This window comes from Doryrhamphus excisus, linkage group LG5, assembly GCF_037039965.1.
Source record: "Doryrhamphus excisus strain RoL-2023G ecotype Guam linkage group LG5, RoL_Dexc_Guam_v1.1, whole genome shotgun sequence".
NCBI classification, from domain to species: Eukaryota; Metazoa; Chordata; class Actinopteri; order Syngnathiformes; family Syngnathidae; genus Doryrhamphus; species Doryrhamphus excisus.
The window spans coordinates 12,339,397-12,357,231 of record NC_136361.1 but is presented as its reverse complement, the minus strand read 5'-3'; the positions used below and the strand labels follow the sequence as shown (position 1 = coordinate 12,357,231).

At 43.5% G+C, this 17,835-nt stretch overlaps 1 protein-coding gene across 1 annotated transcript in view; it reads right to left on the bottom strand.

Moving 5' to 3' along the window:
• LOC131105307 (neural-cadherin) overlaps nt 1–17,835 on the bottom strand; it is an 88,371-nt gene that overhangs the window by 15,770 nt on the left and 54,766 nt on the right. The window contains exons 8-17 of the mRNA XM_058053294.2: nt 17,046–17,218; nt 16,797–16,965; nt 16,558–16,728; nt 13,308–13,480; nt 10,209–10,376; nt 8,652–8,901; nt 7,342–7,469; nt 7,074–7,260; nt 6,855–6,998; nt 1,887–2,170 (exon numbers count right to left, since the gene is read on the bottom strand). Coding sequence (XP_057909277.2) covers nt 1,887–2,170; nt 6,855–6,998; nt 7,074–7,260; nt 7,342–7,469; nt 8,652–8,901; nt 10,209–10,376; nt 13,308–13,480; nt 16,558–16,728; nt 16,797–16,965; nt 17,046–17,218 — 1,847 coding nt within the window. The remainder of the gene's footprint in view (nt 1–1,886; nt 2,171–6,854; nt 6,999–7,073; nt 7,261–7,341; nt 7,470–8,651; nt 8,902–10,208; nt 10,377–13,307; nt 13,481–16,557; nt 16,729–16,796; nt 16,966–17,045; nt 17,219–17,835) is intronic.

Genomic DNA, 17,835 nt, shown 5'->3' with positions numbered 1-17,835 from the left:
CATCTGTTGGCTAGTATGGATGGAGGGGAACTGTGTAGGGTGTTAGCGAGGGAGTGGGCGCACATCAAATCAATTCCAGCAGGCGAGCGGGAAGCGGGCCGGGCGGCGGACTGGGTGACACATCGGATTACTTCCCTGCCCTCTGTGGCGCACTTCCATCTTTATAATCTGATTGAGCTCGGCGGCACATTCACATTAGTGCTCGTTACGGCGGGGAGGTGTGACCAAAGGCGGGTGAACGGTGCAGGAGAAGGAGGTCGACTGACTTTGTAAGGAAACTTTTATGAGGACTTCTGCTTGACAGGATGTTTGTCGAATGATGCCACACGTGTGATGTGTTACCATGCCGACATTGGATCCTAACTCTGGTGCTGCAGGGTGCAGATGATATTATTAGTCTTGCATACAAGCTGACACATATTGTTCACATAAACAACATCTTCCATGGCGGAGGTGTTCTGAGGAGGTGAAATGTCCCGCTGTTGACATTTCAAACAGTTTCATCAGAAATCATATCAGGTGTTATGGTTAGAACGTGTTTAGTGGAACAATTGGTCACTTGATCCAATGTGCACATGATCCATCAGCAGGGTCACAGAGCGGCTAGATGCCATCCCAGAATGCAACCTTGACCTAACCAGCTTCTTTGTAGCCACTTTGACTGTCAGCAGTTAACATAAAGACTGAACTGTATTGGACACAGTAAATGTAGGGTGACCATATAGTGTAACGCATTTAGAAGATGCATTCAATGACATTGTGACGATTCCACATTGGTCACTAGTGTTTGGAGAGACACATACTCACCATACTTCATCGTTGAAACAACATGCCTTTATTGCAAGTTTAAAACCCAATAAAAACTACTGTCGTGGCTGTAATCCACGTCAAGCTAAAAGTAAACTCTGACTTCCTTTCCACCCTCCGACTCAATTCCCCTAGCATAGGAACAATTTTACAGCAACACACAAAAGCACAAGTCTTATTTAGGTCTCAAATGTGTTTTTTACTCTTACTATGTCTACTAAAATGGGTAATACAAGTGTGAAGGTGACTATAGGGATGTTATTTCATGTCTAGAGGGCTCTGATAATAATAAATCCTGTATTTAGAAGGTGGTAAACAGGGTTTCTAGGCTCTAACTATAAACATACTCAATTTATAAATAAGGAGTCCTACTTTGCAGAAATTTACTGACCAACCTCAGCCATCTCTGTGTGGAGTTTTCATGTTCTCCCTGTGCATGCGTGGGTTTTCTCCGGGTACTCCGGTTTCCTCCCACATTCCAAAAACATGCTAGGTTAATTGGTGACTCCAAATTGTCCATAGGTATGAATGTGAGTGTGAATGGTTGTTTGTCTATATGTGCCCTGTGATTGGCTGGCCACCAGTCCAGGGTGTACCCCGCCTCTTGCCTAAAGACAGCTGGGATAGGCACCAGCACCCCCGCGACCCTCGTGAGGAAAAGCGGTACAGAAAATGAATGAATGAATGAATGAATGTCCTGTGATTTGCTGGTGACTAGTCCAGGGTGTACTCGCCTAAAGACAGCTGGGATAGGCTCCAGCACCCCCGCGACACTCGTGAGGATAAGCGGTAGAAACTGAATGAATGGTCTGGGACCAATTAACTGCCATGAATGAGGCATTAGTGTATTTAAAGTACAGTATGTCTACTCTGTATGGATTGAAAATTGTTAGATTACAAAATATTATCGATAATCAAAGACACAAATTCCAAAGAAAGCACATTCAAAAGCTGGCACAAAAAAGATTTGCCTGTTTTGTCTGTCATAAGGTCACAAAGTCACAAGCAGCTTAGTGATGCTGGTTAATTTAATGACCCAATAAAAAAAAAACAGGACATGTTTAGTGGATCAATTGTACCTCCATGATGAAAACAGGAAGTTCCGTCAGCTCCTCTGTTACGACAGCGTGGTATTCCGTCTGACTGAAGACGGGTGCCTCGTCGTTGCGGTTGACAACCTGCACCACCACCAGCGTCTCGTTCTCCCACTTGCCGTCGGAGGCGACCAGTCGCAGCTCATAGCGCCGCTCCATCTCGTAGTCAAGTGGCTGGGCCACAAAGATGGTGCCCACCTCGGGTTCCACGTCAAAAGTGCCCATGGTGTTTCCCGCGGCAATCTGATAGCGTAGCTTAGCGTTGGCACCTGTGAGGAGAACAGACCACTTTGAGGGGTTGGGTCTAGACTTGGATGAAAAGTAACAATGAGGTACTGTCACTCTAACTCTTCTAACGGACACTGAATTGGGTACACACTTTGTAGAATATACATCTACTGTATCTATTTTACACCAATAATCTTACTAAGTTTACATGACATATCAATTCTTCCATGTGTGCATGTGACTTTAAATGTAAATAATCAGTCTCATGCATATCATAGCCATGGTCTTTAATATTATCTAAATAAACAAGACGACATGAGCATGTATGAAAAATTCAGCTTTGCCATAATCGTGCTCACTTTTGATGGATTCAAATCCGTTTCTCATAATTTGGTAATCCTAATCTTATTACTGGAAAGAATAAACCAGGAAAAAAAAATCAACAAAAGTCAAATGAGATCCTTCCATTTTTTCCTGGTGAAGCAGCAGAAATGTGTTCTGCACACTTAGCCTTGGTAAACATGCCCGTGTCGAAACATTCAAACACACATACACACACACAGATGCATGATGGGAGCCCAGAGGCAGGTCCGTCTGGGTCGGGTTCGCACAACACTTACTGGCACCGAGGAGAATTTAACAGACTATCACCATCTGTGGAGACATGCAGGGCCTCCATCACCACACTGGAGTGTATGTGTGTGTGTGTGTGTGTGTAAAAGCAGAAGCTCACCGGCCCTTCACAGCCTTTGAACACGATGTGTCGTGACACTCTGCAAGTTGTTGAGTGTGTGTGTGTGTGTTGAAATGTGTGTAAGGGGAGTAGCTCCAGCGGTTCCTCGCCTGCAGCAGCCTCACTAATGATCAGCCAGGCCATATGGCAGTGCCCTCTTCTCGCTCACACTAACACACATAAACACACCCCTACACGCACACACACACACAGATACACACACAAGGGGCTGATTTAATTTGTGGCCTAGCAGGAGGCTCTAAAATGAGATTAAGGTCAGAAGTGAGCTCCTTGTGAGGTAGACCTGAGGGGAAAGTTGTCCCTCAGCTGCGTCTGCAGGTCGACTCTCTAATGTCACCGCTGCTGAAAGTTTCATAGTATCATGATAAAAAAAATAGAGGACTTTTCATGAAGCTTCATTACTTTTCATTTAATAAAACAGGTGACAGATACCAAATGTGGCGTTGATTACAGTCTAACCCAGGGGTGGGCAAACTATGGCCCGGGGGCCACATCCGGCCCGCCAAGTGTTTGAATACGGCCCGCCCAATCTTTCCAAAGTATTTCATTTAAACTCAACATACAACCTGGCATCATGGCCTGAGCCAACCTTTTGATGGTTTTATCAATTTCGTTTTTTGACATGGTCTGTTGTTTACAAAGTGCTCCTGAAAAAAGGGACACAAGCATATAATAATAATAATAATAATAATAATAATAATAATAATAATAATAATAATAATAATAATAATAATAATAATAATAATAATAATAATAATAATAATAATAATAATAATAATAATAATAATAATAATTATTATTATTATTAGATTATTCTAAGTATTATTAGACCTATTATGATTATTATAATTATTATATTAATGTTAATTATTATATTAATTATATATAATATTATTGTTATATTTGCATATTTTACATAATAATATAATAATAATTATTTTAATTTCATTGTAATTATTATAATATTTTATTATTTTTAAAATATTTAAATATAAATATAAAATAATAAATAATAATAGCAGATTGCATGACAATTTTACAGATACAATAATACCAGGTGGACTGTTACGTGTAAAATATATAGTCTGCCCCCCCCCCCCCCCCTGGAAATTTTGTCATATCAATGCGGCCCGCGAGTCAAAAAGTTGGCCCACCACTGGTCTAACCGCTACCAGCCCCATCCTCATCCCCTGAGGTTGTACAATTTGGAATTTGACCAATTTGGGGAGAATACGGCGCTAACGTCTTCAGAACTACCATTGCAAGACGTCAGCGTAGCTAAGTTCAGTAAGCACTAAAAGGTTAAGAAGAACATGGCGGTTATGTGATGTAAGATGACTCAAAATAAAAGCACTAAGACTGGAGTATCACAATTAACAGTTTATCCTATTAACAGTTTCACTTCTATTTACACTTGTATGACATTGAAGAATGTTCAAATGTGATTTAAAACACTGCCTGTATTTCATTTTAGCCTGCAGTGTGTGTGAGTGTGTGTGTGAGCTCATCCATTGAGTGTATGTATCTGTGACTGTATCTATATGTGTGTTTATGAATGTGTTTATGTGTTTCAGTCTGTGTGTGTGTGTGTGTTTGTGCACTGAAGCTTCGGGCGACACAAACAGTCGACTCGGCAGAATTTTAAACAGCCTTTTGATCTCATTACCAGACGCACTTAGTTCGGCAAATTTTCCACTCGGAGGGCCGAGCAGGATGCTGAAATCACACAGGGTGACAAAGAGCTGCAGAGCTTAATCAGCTTTAGAGAAGGGGGGGGGGGGGGGGGAATTGCTGGTGGTTCATCCATGCTACACTCTGCCTTTTATTATCTCAACAAACTCCAAATCAAGATGAACATACAAAGTAAATATTACAAACAGCTCTTGGTATGGCACACCTCTCTGACAGTGTAAAATAAAAGTGAGCGTTATCCACTTGCATTGGGGCAAAATAATGAAGCTGGTGGAGATGGAGGTGTGGTAAAAAAAATTACTTTGTGGCAGTTGGCGCCCACTTTTATTGTGCATTATAACCACCTTCAGGACAGAAGTGAAACAGCATTGTTCTGCACATAATGATTTTTTTAATGACCTGCCTCAGTAGGATATTATTTAAATATGGTTGGACGTTGGCGCGATTCTTATTTGGTCTTTGTAAAGGTGCATCTTTTGATACAGTTCTTATCTTGGATTTATTGAGATTGTGTGCCCTATGAAGACGCCAGAGACTGAAGAAGGAAACGTTTTTGCGTGTTTAGAGTGTGTTACTCCTTCGAGAGGCCCCTATTGATCATGAATATTGACACAAAGGCCGTACCAATATATCTCCTGATAGGCGGGGAATGAAAGTTGATGTTGTTTGTTGTTTGAGCCTATCCCAGCTGACTTTGGTCGAGAGGCGGGGTACACCCTGGACTGGTCGCCAGCCAATCACAGGGCACATATAGACAAACAACCATTCACACTCACATTCATACCTATGGACAATTTGGAGTCACCAATTAACCTAGCATGTTTTTGGAATGTGGGAGGAAACCTGAGTACCCGGAGAAAACCCACGCATGCACGGGGAGAACATGCACACTTGAGATAGCCAAGCAGAGATTCAAACCTAGGTCTTCCCGATCTCCTGACTGTGTGGCCAACAAGTTAACTACTCATCCAGCACGTGGGCTTGTTGTACAATCATTCCTCTTTTATCAGGTTAATTGGTTCCCGACTGCTATGAGTGAATTTTTGCAAAGTAGGATTCAGTATTCCAAAGAAATGGAATGGAGATGTGTGGAGGACAGGAAGTCAGAGCTTCAGAGTTGAGGTTTAGCTTGTCGTGGGTGATGGCCCCAACAGCATCCCATGTTATTGTTATGATTATGCCGGTTCTGTTGATCACGTCTGGTACTTGTCTCACTGCACAATTACTGACACCTAGTGGCCATTGCAGAATAATACATTCACAAATTGTATGCCTTTTCTGCCTTGTTTTTGTATCATTAACCGGGAGTTTGTTCATTTATGCTTGACAATGTAATTGAAATGTTAATTTAGGCCAAGAATAAGTACAGTTTGCATATATGCATATTTGTTTTATTAATAAATGTGAGTGTGAATGGTTGTTTGTCTATATGTGCCATGTGATTGGCTGGCGACCAGTCCAGGGTGTACCCCGCCTCTCGCCCAAAGACAGCTGGGATAGGCTCTAGCACCCCCGCGACCCTTGTGAGGAAAAAGCGGTAGAAAATAAATGAATGAATAAAGGCCACATTCAACCATAAAACAGCAATCATTCATTCAAATTCATTCATTTTTGAAAACCGTTATCGAGTGAGGGCGCAATGTTTGAACTGTGATGTCTCGAGGAATGACTACAATGACTATTATATATATTATACATATTTTGGACAGTTGTTGACCTGATCTTTCCGCTGGTCTGTCCAAATGTGTGGTTGTGTTCACCTGTGTTTCTCATTTCGTACATCAAATGTCACTGTCTGACACTTGACGCTGTGAGTGAAAGTGAAAAGACAACTAGAGACAAAAAAAGCGACGCTTGTTTTGTTTATTTGTCGCCTCCTGCCGCTCATTGGCAGAGAGCGGAGGAAGAAGAGAAGCGAGGGACAAACACAAAGAGGCAAACATCAAAACTATCGGGCTCAAGGGAGCGGTGACACACTCGCTAACGAGCAGCGACAACAACGTGGGGTGGGCACAAAAGCGGTGAAGGGCTGTGGGGGGTGGGAGTTGGGGGGTGGGGGGTGACGGCTGCCGTGTGGTAACGTGTGTGTTAGAGAAAGTCGATAGAAACCAGAAAAATACTCAAAACTTGTTTGTTAGGTAAATTTGAGTACCTATCCATATTAAAGGTGTACAGTGATAAATGCTATTCTACTTTTATGAATATTGGCGAGCTGTTTTATGATTTTTTTCAGCAATTGAGTCAAAATGAAATGTCCTACTGCGCTGTTAAGGACTGACCTTCATCTTCATCGTTGGCCGTGACGGTGATGAGCACGTAGCCCACCTCCTTGTCCTCCTCCACGCTCACCTCGTACACTGAGCGGGCGAACATCGGAGCATTGTCGTTGACGTCGGTGACAAAGATCCTGACGTAGGCCGTGTCTGAAGAGAAGACGCATTCATCGTCAAATATGCGACCTGCTTTGGACTGGTCCGTGTGGGTTCTGTGAGTGGTACCAGTGTTGGGCTGGCCCTGCTGTCCTGATCGTGCAGACTCTGACCCGTCGTGCGACTGCACTTCGATCAGGTAGGACGCTTTCTGCTCGCGGTCGAAGGAAGCGCGGGTGGTGATGGTGCCGCTGCGTGAGTCAATGCTGAAGAGTTGCGAGTCGCCGCTCTCGTCCTTCAGGATAGTGTAGTGAACCTGGACAGGTGAGGAAAGACATGCTGACAGGAAGAAGCAGCAAATGATAGTGATGATGAAGTTTCTCAGGGAGATCCTCACCATGCCGTGCAGGCCCGAGTCCAGGTCGATGGCCGATACCTGGGCCACGGACGTGCCGACCTCGGCTCCCTCTGGAACCGTGGCCTCGTATGTGGACGACAGGAAGAAAGGAACGTTGTCGTTCACGTCTGCAGAAAGGAGGTTTTATCATGAAAGTGTCACAATGACTCATGAAAAAACAACAAATAAATCAATCAGAATTCTTAGTTTTTTTTTATTCCTGCAAAAAGCCTAAGGAATCCACAAAGCGACTCATCAGCTCAGCCAATTCAGTCCTCTGATGTTCTTTGTTGTTCAAAGCCGATCAAGCCTCTCCTCCACTCCCCCTCCATCCACCAGCGACAGATGCTGAGTGGCCCATGAGTCAGGGCCAGAAAGAGGCGGAATGGAGCCAATGCAGACCAACACAAATCCAAATTTCACTTCATGTCTGTTTTCGCCCTCATTATTTCCCAGCATTACACTACAGCTTGTTAGTTCAGCTTTCTGTTGTTTGACTGATGGATGATAGAAACGGTAACTATTTGCCAAAAACAACTAACGAGTTCTCAAAGAGTAAGAAGGGAAGCTCATGTAGCCTGGGTTAAACATTCAGACGCATTTCAAGTTGAAATATTTGCAGTTGTTTTGGCCCTAATGGAATTTGATGATATGATATGTAGCTTCCTGATTCATTTCCTTTCTTATAAGATGCTAGGCTGTTGGTGGAAAAAGCTGGTTGAAACAAACAGGGTAAGATTAAAATAATTAACATGAAAAAACAAACAAACAATGAAACAAAATCAAATTTTATATTATATATTTTATATTCTCAGCCATCTCTGTGTGGCGTTTGCATGTTCTTCCCATGCATGCGTGGGTTTTCTCCGGGTACTCCGGTTTCCTCCCACATTCCAAAAACATGCTAGGTTAATTGGTGACTCCAAATTGTCCATAGGTATGAATGTGAGTGTGAATGGTTGTTTGTCTATATGTGCCCTCTGATTGGCTGTCGACCAGTCCAGGGTGTACCCCGCCTCTCGCCCGAAGACAGCTGGGATAGGCTCCAGCACAACCCTCGTAAGGATAAGCGGTGATTCAATGAATGAATGAATAAATATTTTATATTTCGGCTGCACAGCAGTAGAGTGGTTAGCGCGCAGGCCACACAGCTAGGAGACCCGAGTTTGATTCCACCTTCGGCCATCTCTGTGTGGAGTTTGCATGTTCTCCCCACATTTAGGAAAAGATGAAGGAATTATTACACAAAGAGACTGACATTCATAGCAATAACGTCATTAAAAACCACAGCGTCAACATGGTGTCCTCACCTGTCACGTTGACGTAGACGGTGGTGAAGGAGGCTAGCGGCACGGCGGCGACGTTCTGCACTCGAACCCTGAGGGCGAAAAAACGCGTGGTCTCGTAGTCGAGGTTCTCCGCCACCAGGATGGAAGCTGAGCCGCCCGCCCGGTTGGGTTTGATGTAAAAGCGAACTGGCATATTGGTCTCGGGAACCTGGCCCTCCTCCAGGTTGTAGGTGACCCTCGGGTCCCCCAGGGGGGACGTGGCCTTGACGGTCTGGGGAGGGTAAAGGAGGTAGTTAGTAGCAGTCATTTTTTTTTCTAATTTAAGCTCCACGTACTACATCGTAAACACATATCAAGTATCAAGAGCTCCTCCTGGTTCGGACGCAACTTCTAGAGGTTGTTCATCTTCACAACGACTCTGACAAAGTTCAGACACGCAGAGCGGGAGTGTCGCCATGGCGACGAGTGAATAAGATCCCCAGTGCTTGTCGCGTTTGAGTGTTACGGCCTGAGTGTTACGTTCCTTTTAAGGACATGAAGTGTTCACAAAGGAGAAAACTACACCAACGCTCAAAAGGGCAAACTTGTATTGGTGTTGCCACCAGATATTATTATTATTATTATTATTATTATTACAACCACAGAAGCGCAAGAACTGTTAGATAATCATCCAATCTAACACTTTATTATTGCATTGAAGCAGTCCACAGATACTCCTTGTCTATTACATGACCCTCACAGAACCTCTCCAAAAAATGCTACCTTGGCCTGAGCCTAAAAAAGCAATGTTTCCACTAAAGGTAGCATGTTTCCTGGCGGTGATGCAGGAGGACGCTGAGTGAGAAATGCTGTCAAAGCACTTAAAACATTGAAACACTCTCAGCCGGGCCATCAGCTGCGCCATCACGCCACTTACTACACACCGAACATGTGCACACAAGCTCCCATGAAGGTGGCCAAAGAGGATATGGCTGTGCAAGTATGGACAAAAGTGTTGGGACATCTCTTAAAGAATGAATGAGGCAATGACTCGAGTCGTTCATTGTCCCTGAATCTTCATTCATCATCTTAGCACAGGTTTTTTTTTACATTTTCGTTTTGTTGTAATATTATAACCTTATGGGCCACACGGTGGATGAGTGGTTAGCATGTTGCGTGAGTCGGTTTTGTGCAGGTACTCCGGTTGCCTCCCACATTCCAAAAACATGCCAGGTTAATTGGCGACTCCAAATTGTCCATAGGTATGAATGTGAGTGTGAATGGTTGTTTGCCTACATGTCTTTTCACTTCCTGTGGGTGTTCCAGTACTTGTTAAAAAGTTTTAATATAATCTTATTCTCACCACATATGAAGTAAAAAAAAACTGACAGCACGTGCCCGCCTCTGCCTCGTTAGCGATGTAATTAACAGCCTGCTAAATTTAAAACTACTGTTCCTCCACCGTGTGATGAGCATAGCGGGGTAGATGCAGCCATGGAACTCATTAGTATGAACAGGTGTAATGAAGAGGCCACTGACTGCAACGACAACGCGAGTGGACCCACAGGAGCGAGGAGGTGTGTGTTCCTGTCGGCTCACCACAATTTTGGCATCTCTCATGGTGTTCTCCGGCACAGTGACCCAGTACTCGGACTGCTGCCACTGCGGGGGCTGGTTGTGGACGTTAGTGATGATGACGGTCAGTTCCACAGAGGTGCTGCGGTTGCCGCCGTCCGACGCCACAATCTGCTGGTTGATTTTGGACGTCTGCGAGGAGAAGACACATACAACATCACAGCAGAAAATGAATGAATGAATGAAAAATGCTAATACTACAGTAAAGTCTTGTTATATCGATATCGGTTATATTGAAGTACTGCTTATTACGATACTATTTTCATTTCCCGGCAAATTTCTAGTCTTTTATGATATAATTAGTTCCGTTAGTACGATACCCGGTTATTATGATAATCCGGTTACTACGATGCCCTTTTCATCTCCCGCCAGCCAATTTGGTCTGCTTATATCGATACAAAAGCAGCTTAAATCAATCTTTGCTTAAGGATTTCAATACCAAAAAAGAACACGCCGAATGGCTGCTTCCAGTCAACTTTATTTTTCACACTTCCACCACCAGAGCGCAGCACACACACCGATTCCCGCACTTCCTGGTTCCCAGGTCATGCTCAACCCGCCCCACATAGCTGGCCAAACACATGCCTCCAACAGAAGAACCAACTGCGTTCGTGGTTTCTCTCGTGTGTATAGAATCTATACACACGAGAGAAACCACGAACGCCAGCATGTACATATGAAAAACAGTGATTATTGCAAGCGATAAAAAGATATCTGAATACAACACAATTAAATACATGTATTTGTACGCTTGTGTCTTTGTTGGAATAGGTGTGTATGCTATGTCAGTTGGTTCTTCTGTTGCAGGCATGTGTTTGGCCAGCTATGTGGGGCGGGTTGAGCATGACCTGTGAACCAGGAAGTGCGGGAATCGGTGTGTGTGCTGCGCTCTGGTGGTGGAAGTGTGAAAAATAAAGTTGACTGGAAGCAGCCGTTCGCCGTGTTCTTTTTTGGTATTGAAATCCTTAAGTAAAGATTGATTTAAGCTGCTCGACATTGTTCTATACTATAGAACAATTTCGAGTGCATTATTGCCCACTTTTAATGCAGTTTGGCGCAGGATCGGATATATCGACAGTCCGGTTATATCGATATTTTTTCAGACTCCCGACAATATCGATATAACGAGACTTTACTGTAATTCAATATATCTAAAAAAAGTTCTTCCCCTATTTGGTGTGAGCCTAATTCTTCTCTGTAATGTTCTAATGGTAGCCAGGTTTAATTTTATTGTTCGACTATGCCCTAAGCCACTTAAGAACGAGCTGCAGGCCGAAATCTGCCTTCGGTCTGAATTTTGAACCGCTGATGTAGCATGTACTCATATGTAACGAAGTGGTCTGTGAGTGAAGGTTAAAAGGGTGGGCGAAGACATGTGAATTGCTAAATTTGGAAATGAGGCGTCCTTAAAAATAATACAGGTTCAAATATAAAAACGTGTATTTGAAGGACTCTTTATTCTATCTTTATCTTTGTGGGAGCTGTCAATGGTGGTCCTCACTAGAGTAATTCTTGAAAGCGGGGGTGTCCAAACCTTTCCAGAGAGGGACAAAATTATTTGAACATTTTAGCTTTGTGTTATTGGTGACAAAGCAAATTAATGTAATTTCTAATCATATAGCTCAGTGATTTTCAACCATTGTGCCGCGAGGAATTATCCAATATTTAAATGAACATTTATTATGTAACATTTATTATCATTTTCTTGAGCTGCACGGCGGAGAGTGGTTAGCGCGCAGGCCACACAGTTAGGAGACCGAGTCCGATTCCACCCTCGGCCATCTCTGTGTGGAGTTTGCATGTTCTCCTCGTGCATGCGTGGGTTTTCTCCGGGTACTCCGGTTTCCTCCCACATTCCAAAAACATGCTAGGTTAATTGGTCACTCCAAATTGTCCATAGGTATGAATGTGAGTGTGAATGGTTGTTTGTCTATATGTGCCCTGTGATTGCCTGGCCACCAGTCCAAGGTGTACCCCGCCTCCGACCTAAAGACAGCTGGGATAGGCTCCAGCATGCCCGTGACCCTCGTGATGTGGTGAAGTGGTAGAAAATGAATGAATGAATGAATGTTTCTCAAAATATATGAATGAATAAATCATCACTGTTTTGTAGTTGCCTACACCATATTACTAATAACAAAAATGTTAGATTGATGAGATCACAGCCATTGCAGGAAGTACTGTATAGAAACCAGAAGCAAAAAAGCACAAACAAGCACTCTCCCAATGCGAACGTGTGAGTCTATATTATGTTTTATGTGTCGTTTTTTCTCTTAAGATCTCGCTTAATGTGAGATTAAAACGTGACAAGATGTATCAAAGGCACTATGCTGAGTAATCACATAATAACTTAATTTGATAATTTTGCCGGCTTCAATACATTGCCATGTGCATGTGTGTATCTTTTCATAGTTTCCCGCCTGCAAACAGGCAAGAGGAGAGTTCACTCTGTGCAGCACCTTGGCATGTTTGCACCATAGAACAATGGTATGAACGGAGTGAGTCAGTCATACAGTATCTTGCCTTGATGGGTAGAGGCGGGACCGGTAGCATACACACAGAGTGCAGAAGAGTGTAAATTATATGAGTAGATTGCAACATATTGTCATGTATGGTTTATATTTTTTCATTGTACTTCAAAATAGTAAAGTTAAAATATAATTGTTTTTCGTTCTCGTCTATCCAATTGCGTTTATTGTCAACTGAGTCTCTCATGACACCCCTAATGTCTACTATATTGTGTAATAAAAGCTTGAAAGGTAGGATTGTAGGGGTGTTATTTCATGTTGAAAGAGCTAAAATACTACTAAAATCATATTTAGAAGATCATATGTAGGTTTTCTCTGCTCTAACTACAAAAATATAAAGATGACTGCATGCCGAGGGATAAGAAAACAGAATCTGCGAGGTGAAAATATGCCCCCGGGATGCAATTTGGACACTTGGACACTGACAGTATGTCTTCATTCTGCAAGTTCATTTGAAAGACGCTTACATATACTGCAAAAAAAACGCCGACTAATCACTCCAGCAGGACACAAAATCACAAATGCTTCATCCTACCTGTGAAATAGGCTGGTTGACGTAGATCCATCCTGTGCTGGGGTTGATATGCAGGTAAGATGGTTTTTGTTTGGATAGTGAGTAGGTGATGGCCGCGTTGCTGCCCTGGTCGTCATCGTGCGCCGCCGCTCGCAGGAAACTCGTCCCCACCGGTGTGTCCTCTCGAAGGAAGTCTGAGTGAGGTGATGACAATTCATGTAGGTTACAATCAGGGGTGTTGATCTACATTTACCAGAGACAAGATCACAAAGTACAGATTGCAAACTGTGGCTGTATTAAATATTTGATGTGACCGAGGACAACATGGCTTTGTTGTCCTCTCAGCAGATATGTTAATAGCGCCCAGCGCAGCATTGTGTCACCTCACTTTGCTGTTTCCACGTCTCGGTCTGCAAAGTCAACAGATGCCATTTTCACTTTTATGGAAAACAAGCCCAGTTCTTGCTGACTGGGCCGTGTGTCATTGCTGATCACGCTACAAAAACATGCATCGGAGGCGAGAGAAGAGGAGGATGTTTGACTTCCTGATGCTGCGTTTCAAGCATCATGTCAGAGATAATGTCGTTTTTTTGGAGGGGGGGGTGGTTTACGACTCGTGTCATGTTCTGCTGAGGCAGCCTAAAACTCCCATGATGCACCCTCTACAAAGATGATGGCCGGCAGAGGATGGTTTGTAAAAACATTTGTATCATGTGGTCATTCATTTCATTCGTTCATTTTCTACCGCTTTTCCTCACGAGGGTCGCTGGAGCCTATCCCAGCTGTCTTCGGGCATAAGGCGGGGTACACCCGCCTAGAATCACAGGGCACATATAGACAAACAACCATTCACACTCACATTCATACCTATGGACAATTTGGAGTATCCAATTAACCTAGCATGTTTTTGGAATGTGGGAGGAAACCGGAGTACCCGGAGAAAACCCACGCATGGTGGAGAACATGCAAACTCCACACAGAGATGCCCGAGGGAATGAACCCTGGTCTCCTAGCTGTGAGGTCTGCGCGCTAACCCCTAGACCACCGTGCCGCTGTATCATGTGGTGTTTTTGATTTTTAATGTAACCATAATGGATGCCAACATTCATGCAACATGGTTCAGGTACAGACAAACCTCGGTTTTCGGACGTCAAAAAAGATTTTGGCATGTAAAATTACAACTATTCTCTATAAAATGTATTTCTAATATAATTGACATATATTATTTTGGGAATGGATTCATTGGATTAACATTATTTCCCACGGGAAAATTAGTTTCGGTTTTCACAGTTCTGCAGCGTTCTGGTGGGTTTATGGTGTTGAGGAAAGTAGTTCTGGTTAGTTGTTGGGGTTACCTGAGGCAAGTATTTTGCTCCAGTCGTATCACAATCCCCCCTGAAGTGATGCCTGTGTATATGTTACACAGTGTTTACATGTGCGGATGACGACTGAGAACAAGAGTGGTAACCCCTCCCCCCCCCAAAAAAAATGCTGGAGCCTATCCCAGCTGTCTTTGAGTGAGAGGCGTTGTACACCCTGGACTGGTCGCTAGCCAATCAAGACAAACAACCATTCACACTCACATTCATACCTATGGACAATTTGGAGTCGCCAATTAACCTAGCATGTTTTTGGAATGTGGGAGAAAACCCACGCATGCATGGGGGGAACATGCAAACTCCACACAGATATGCCCGGGCAGGGAATCAAACCAGAAGAAGTAAAAAAAACCCTTAATTTAAATAACACTACAGACTACTACAGACAAGCATGTGCTTCAGATATTATTAGAATTTACATGTGTATTTGAGTCTTAATGTATGGTGATGAATGCTGGAATAAGACACTAAATGAATTCATGTCCCAGAAAGATTTCAATCTGGTTGTTAAATAGTTAATGAGGCACTCTCCTAATCTGACGAGGACGACTTGTGACGCGACGCTTATCAAAACACTTATTTGCACACATCATAAACAAACAGGCACTTGCGGGAGCCGCCGGCAAATATTTCATCAGCCTTAAGAGCTTCCCTGGATGACGAGGATGCGGAATGACGACTAGCAGCCGACTGACAAACTTCACCTGATCCCACCAGCACCCGACAGAAGGTTTGGCGGGCGGGAAGAGGGCGCGACGGTTGAAGGGAGGATGAAACTCTAAAAAGCCGAGTGCATCGCTGTCTGGTATCACACAAAGCAAATCTGAGGGAGGACAAGCTGAGCGACAGCTGAGAACATTCCCGAGTGTGAGCGCAGTTGATGAATATTAATGAGCAACAGCTGCGCTTGTAAGAACATGGAGCCCAAGAGGTGGGCCACCGGTACCAGTTAGCTCAAGTAAAGACTATGGCTGTGTCTCAGATGGAATACTTACTTTAGTATACTTCAATATGTACACTACGTATATTGCCTCCATAGTTCCTGAGTGTTGTGATGTCCCAAATCCATTACTGTCATTGCACGCTTACCACAATGACAATCACAATATTTCTCTTTTTCTCTCCTTTCTCGTCGTGAACTGCAACCACTCCAGATCCACACTACTGCACATGAACCGCGTTGAGTACAGCATCCGAGTACGGACAGTGCACTGGTTTTTGTCGTACTTCTCAGTGTGAAGGAAAACTTATTATGCACAACAGAGTTTCAAAGCATTTCACGTGTTGATAAGTGGAGATAATGACCATTTGTTGAATTTGCAGTATAAAGTGGTCATATTTACTGAAAGCAAAAGCTATTTCAATCACTAACATTTTTACATGTTAACATCTATCCCCTTGATATAAGCTTCACAATTCTATATGGATTTCTTGGCAAGATGTCAGAATAGCCTCCCTTCCCATCCTTCCCATCCTCATAGATTTTTCCTCAGCGATGCTCCACAGGTTCTCAACTGGGTTGAGGTCAGGGGAAAACAAAGGGGGGCAAACCATGAGTTTCTCTCCTTTTATGCCCATAACAGCCAATAACAGAGAGGTAGTTAGTCTTTGCATTATGAAATGTTGCATGAAGGTAATGTTGCTACAAAAGCTATGGTTCTTCTGATTGTACCTTGGTCATTTTCACACATGAAGGGCCTACCAGCTCTCTTCCAATTATTCCAATCCGAAACGTGACTCAGCCTTGTTGACAACACACAAATCGTTTGCACCAATAGCAAGTGTCCAAGTTAAAATACAGCTTCAGCACAATTACTTAGCTTTCGTAGCAATGCCGGGAGCAGAAATAGTGAAGTAGTTGATGCTAAGGCTAACAATTAGCGAACTCTTACACTGATAGCGGCTGTTCTCAAACTTGGGGTCATTGTCGTTCTGGTCGGCGATGAGGATTGTAATCTGACAGATGCCAATGAGCGGCTCCTCGGCTTGATCTGTAGCTGTCACCGACAGCGTGAACTCCCTCTGGCGTTCACGATCAAAGCTCATCGTGGAAGTGATGACACCTGCCAGACGACGCCATGAAAGACACGTCAGTGTCAGACTGATACCTGAAGTGAACTGTAGAACCTACCTGTGTCTGGATCAATGTCAAAACCAGACAACATTGCGTCTCTGTGCATGATGCCATATTTGACTTCTCCATTCACCCCCATGTCGGCGTCATGGGCCTGGACCTTAAGCACAAATGTTCCCGGTGGCTGGTTCTCCAAGACCGCGGCGTTCAGACTGTAGTTCTGACACTGTGATGACAAATAAACAAAAACATCACATCTTTAAGTCGCTAAGCTGAAAGGAACCTTTGTATTCCAAACCGGATCACCTCCTGGAAAACGGGCTTGTTGTTGTTGATGTCGTTGATCCCTACAATGACCTGAGCAGAGCTGCTGAGCGGGTACGGACCACCAGACGCATTATCGTCGGTGGCGGTGATGGTGAGAACGTACTGAGGACCCCTCAGTCTGGGAGGAGGACTCCGACGTAGCTTAATGATGCCTAAAAGCAAACAAAAACACACTTGATGAAGTAGAAACTAAACAAAAGATGTTCTACAGACCGTCTAGATTCTAGGTTTCACAACACAACAGTGGATTTTTGGTTGTTGAACTGGTGCAAAACAGTCCTTTTGGAGTCCTATAACTAGTTCCATGGGGTACACTACCACACTGTCTTCCACTTCCTACAATTTTCTGGTGTTAGCTGTCCACTGGTAAGTCAGGATTTACTGATCTAAAGTAAACCAGACCGCTTGGTGGGAGGGTCAGCAGAAAGAGAAACAAACATGGCCGCCTTGCAGCAAGCTACAAGCTGACAAACAAGGCTACATGCTAACCTTACTATGTCTACTACTACAGTGCTTTTTTCCCCATTTAGTCTCGTTAGTAGGCTTCTTGTTGCCGAAGTTATAATTTTAATATCCTAAATATAAAAAGCGGTAGAAAATGAATGAATGAATGAATGAAATATGCTATCTATGAGTCATAAATGACAAATGCAGCCCATTAGATTTGTTATGCTGCTTCTTCTACTCCTGCTTCCTGTCAACCTAGCATAATGTGTAAAGTTTGAAGACAGCCTCGTGTGGTCAATGGAGGCACTGCAGCTATGACAAC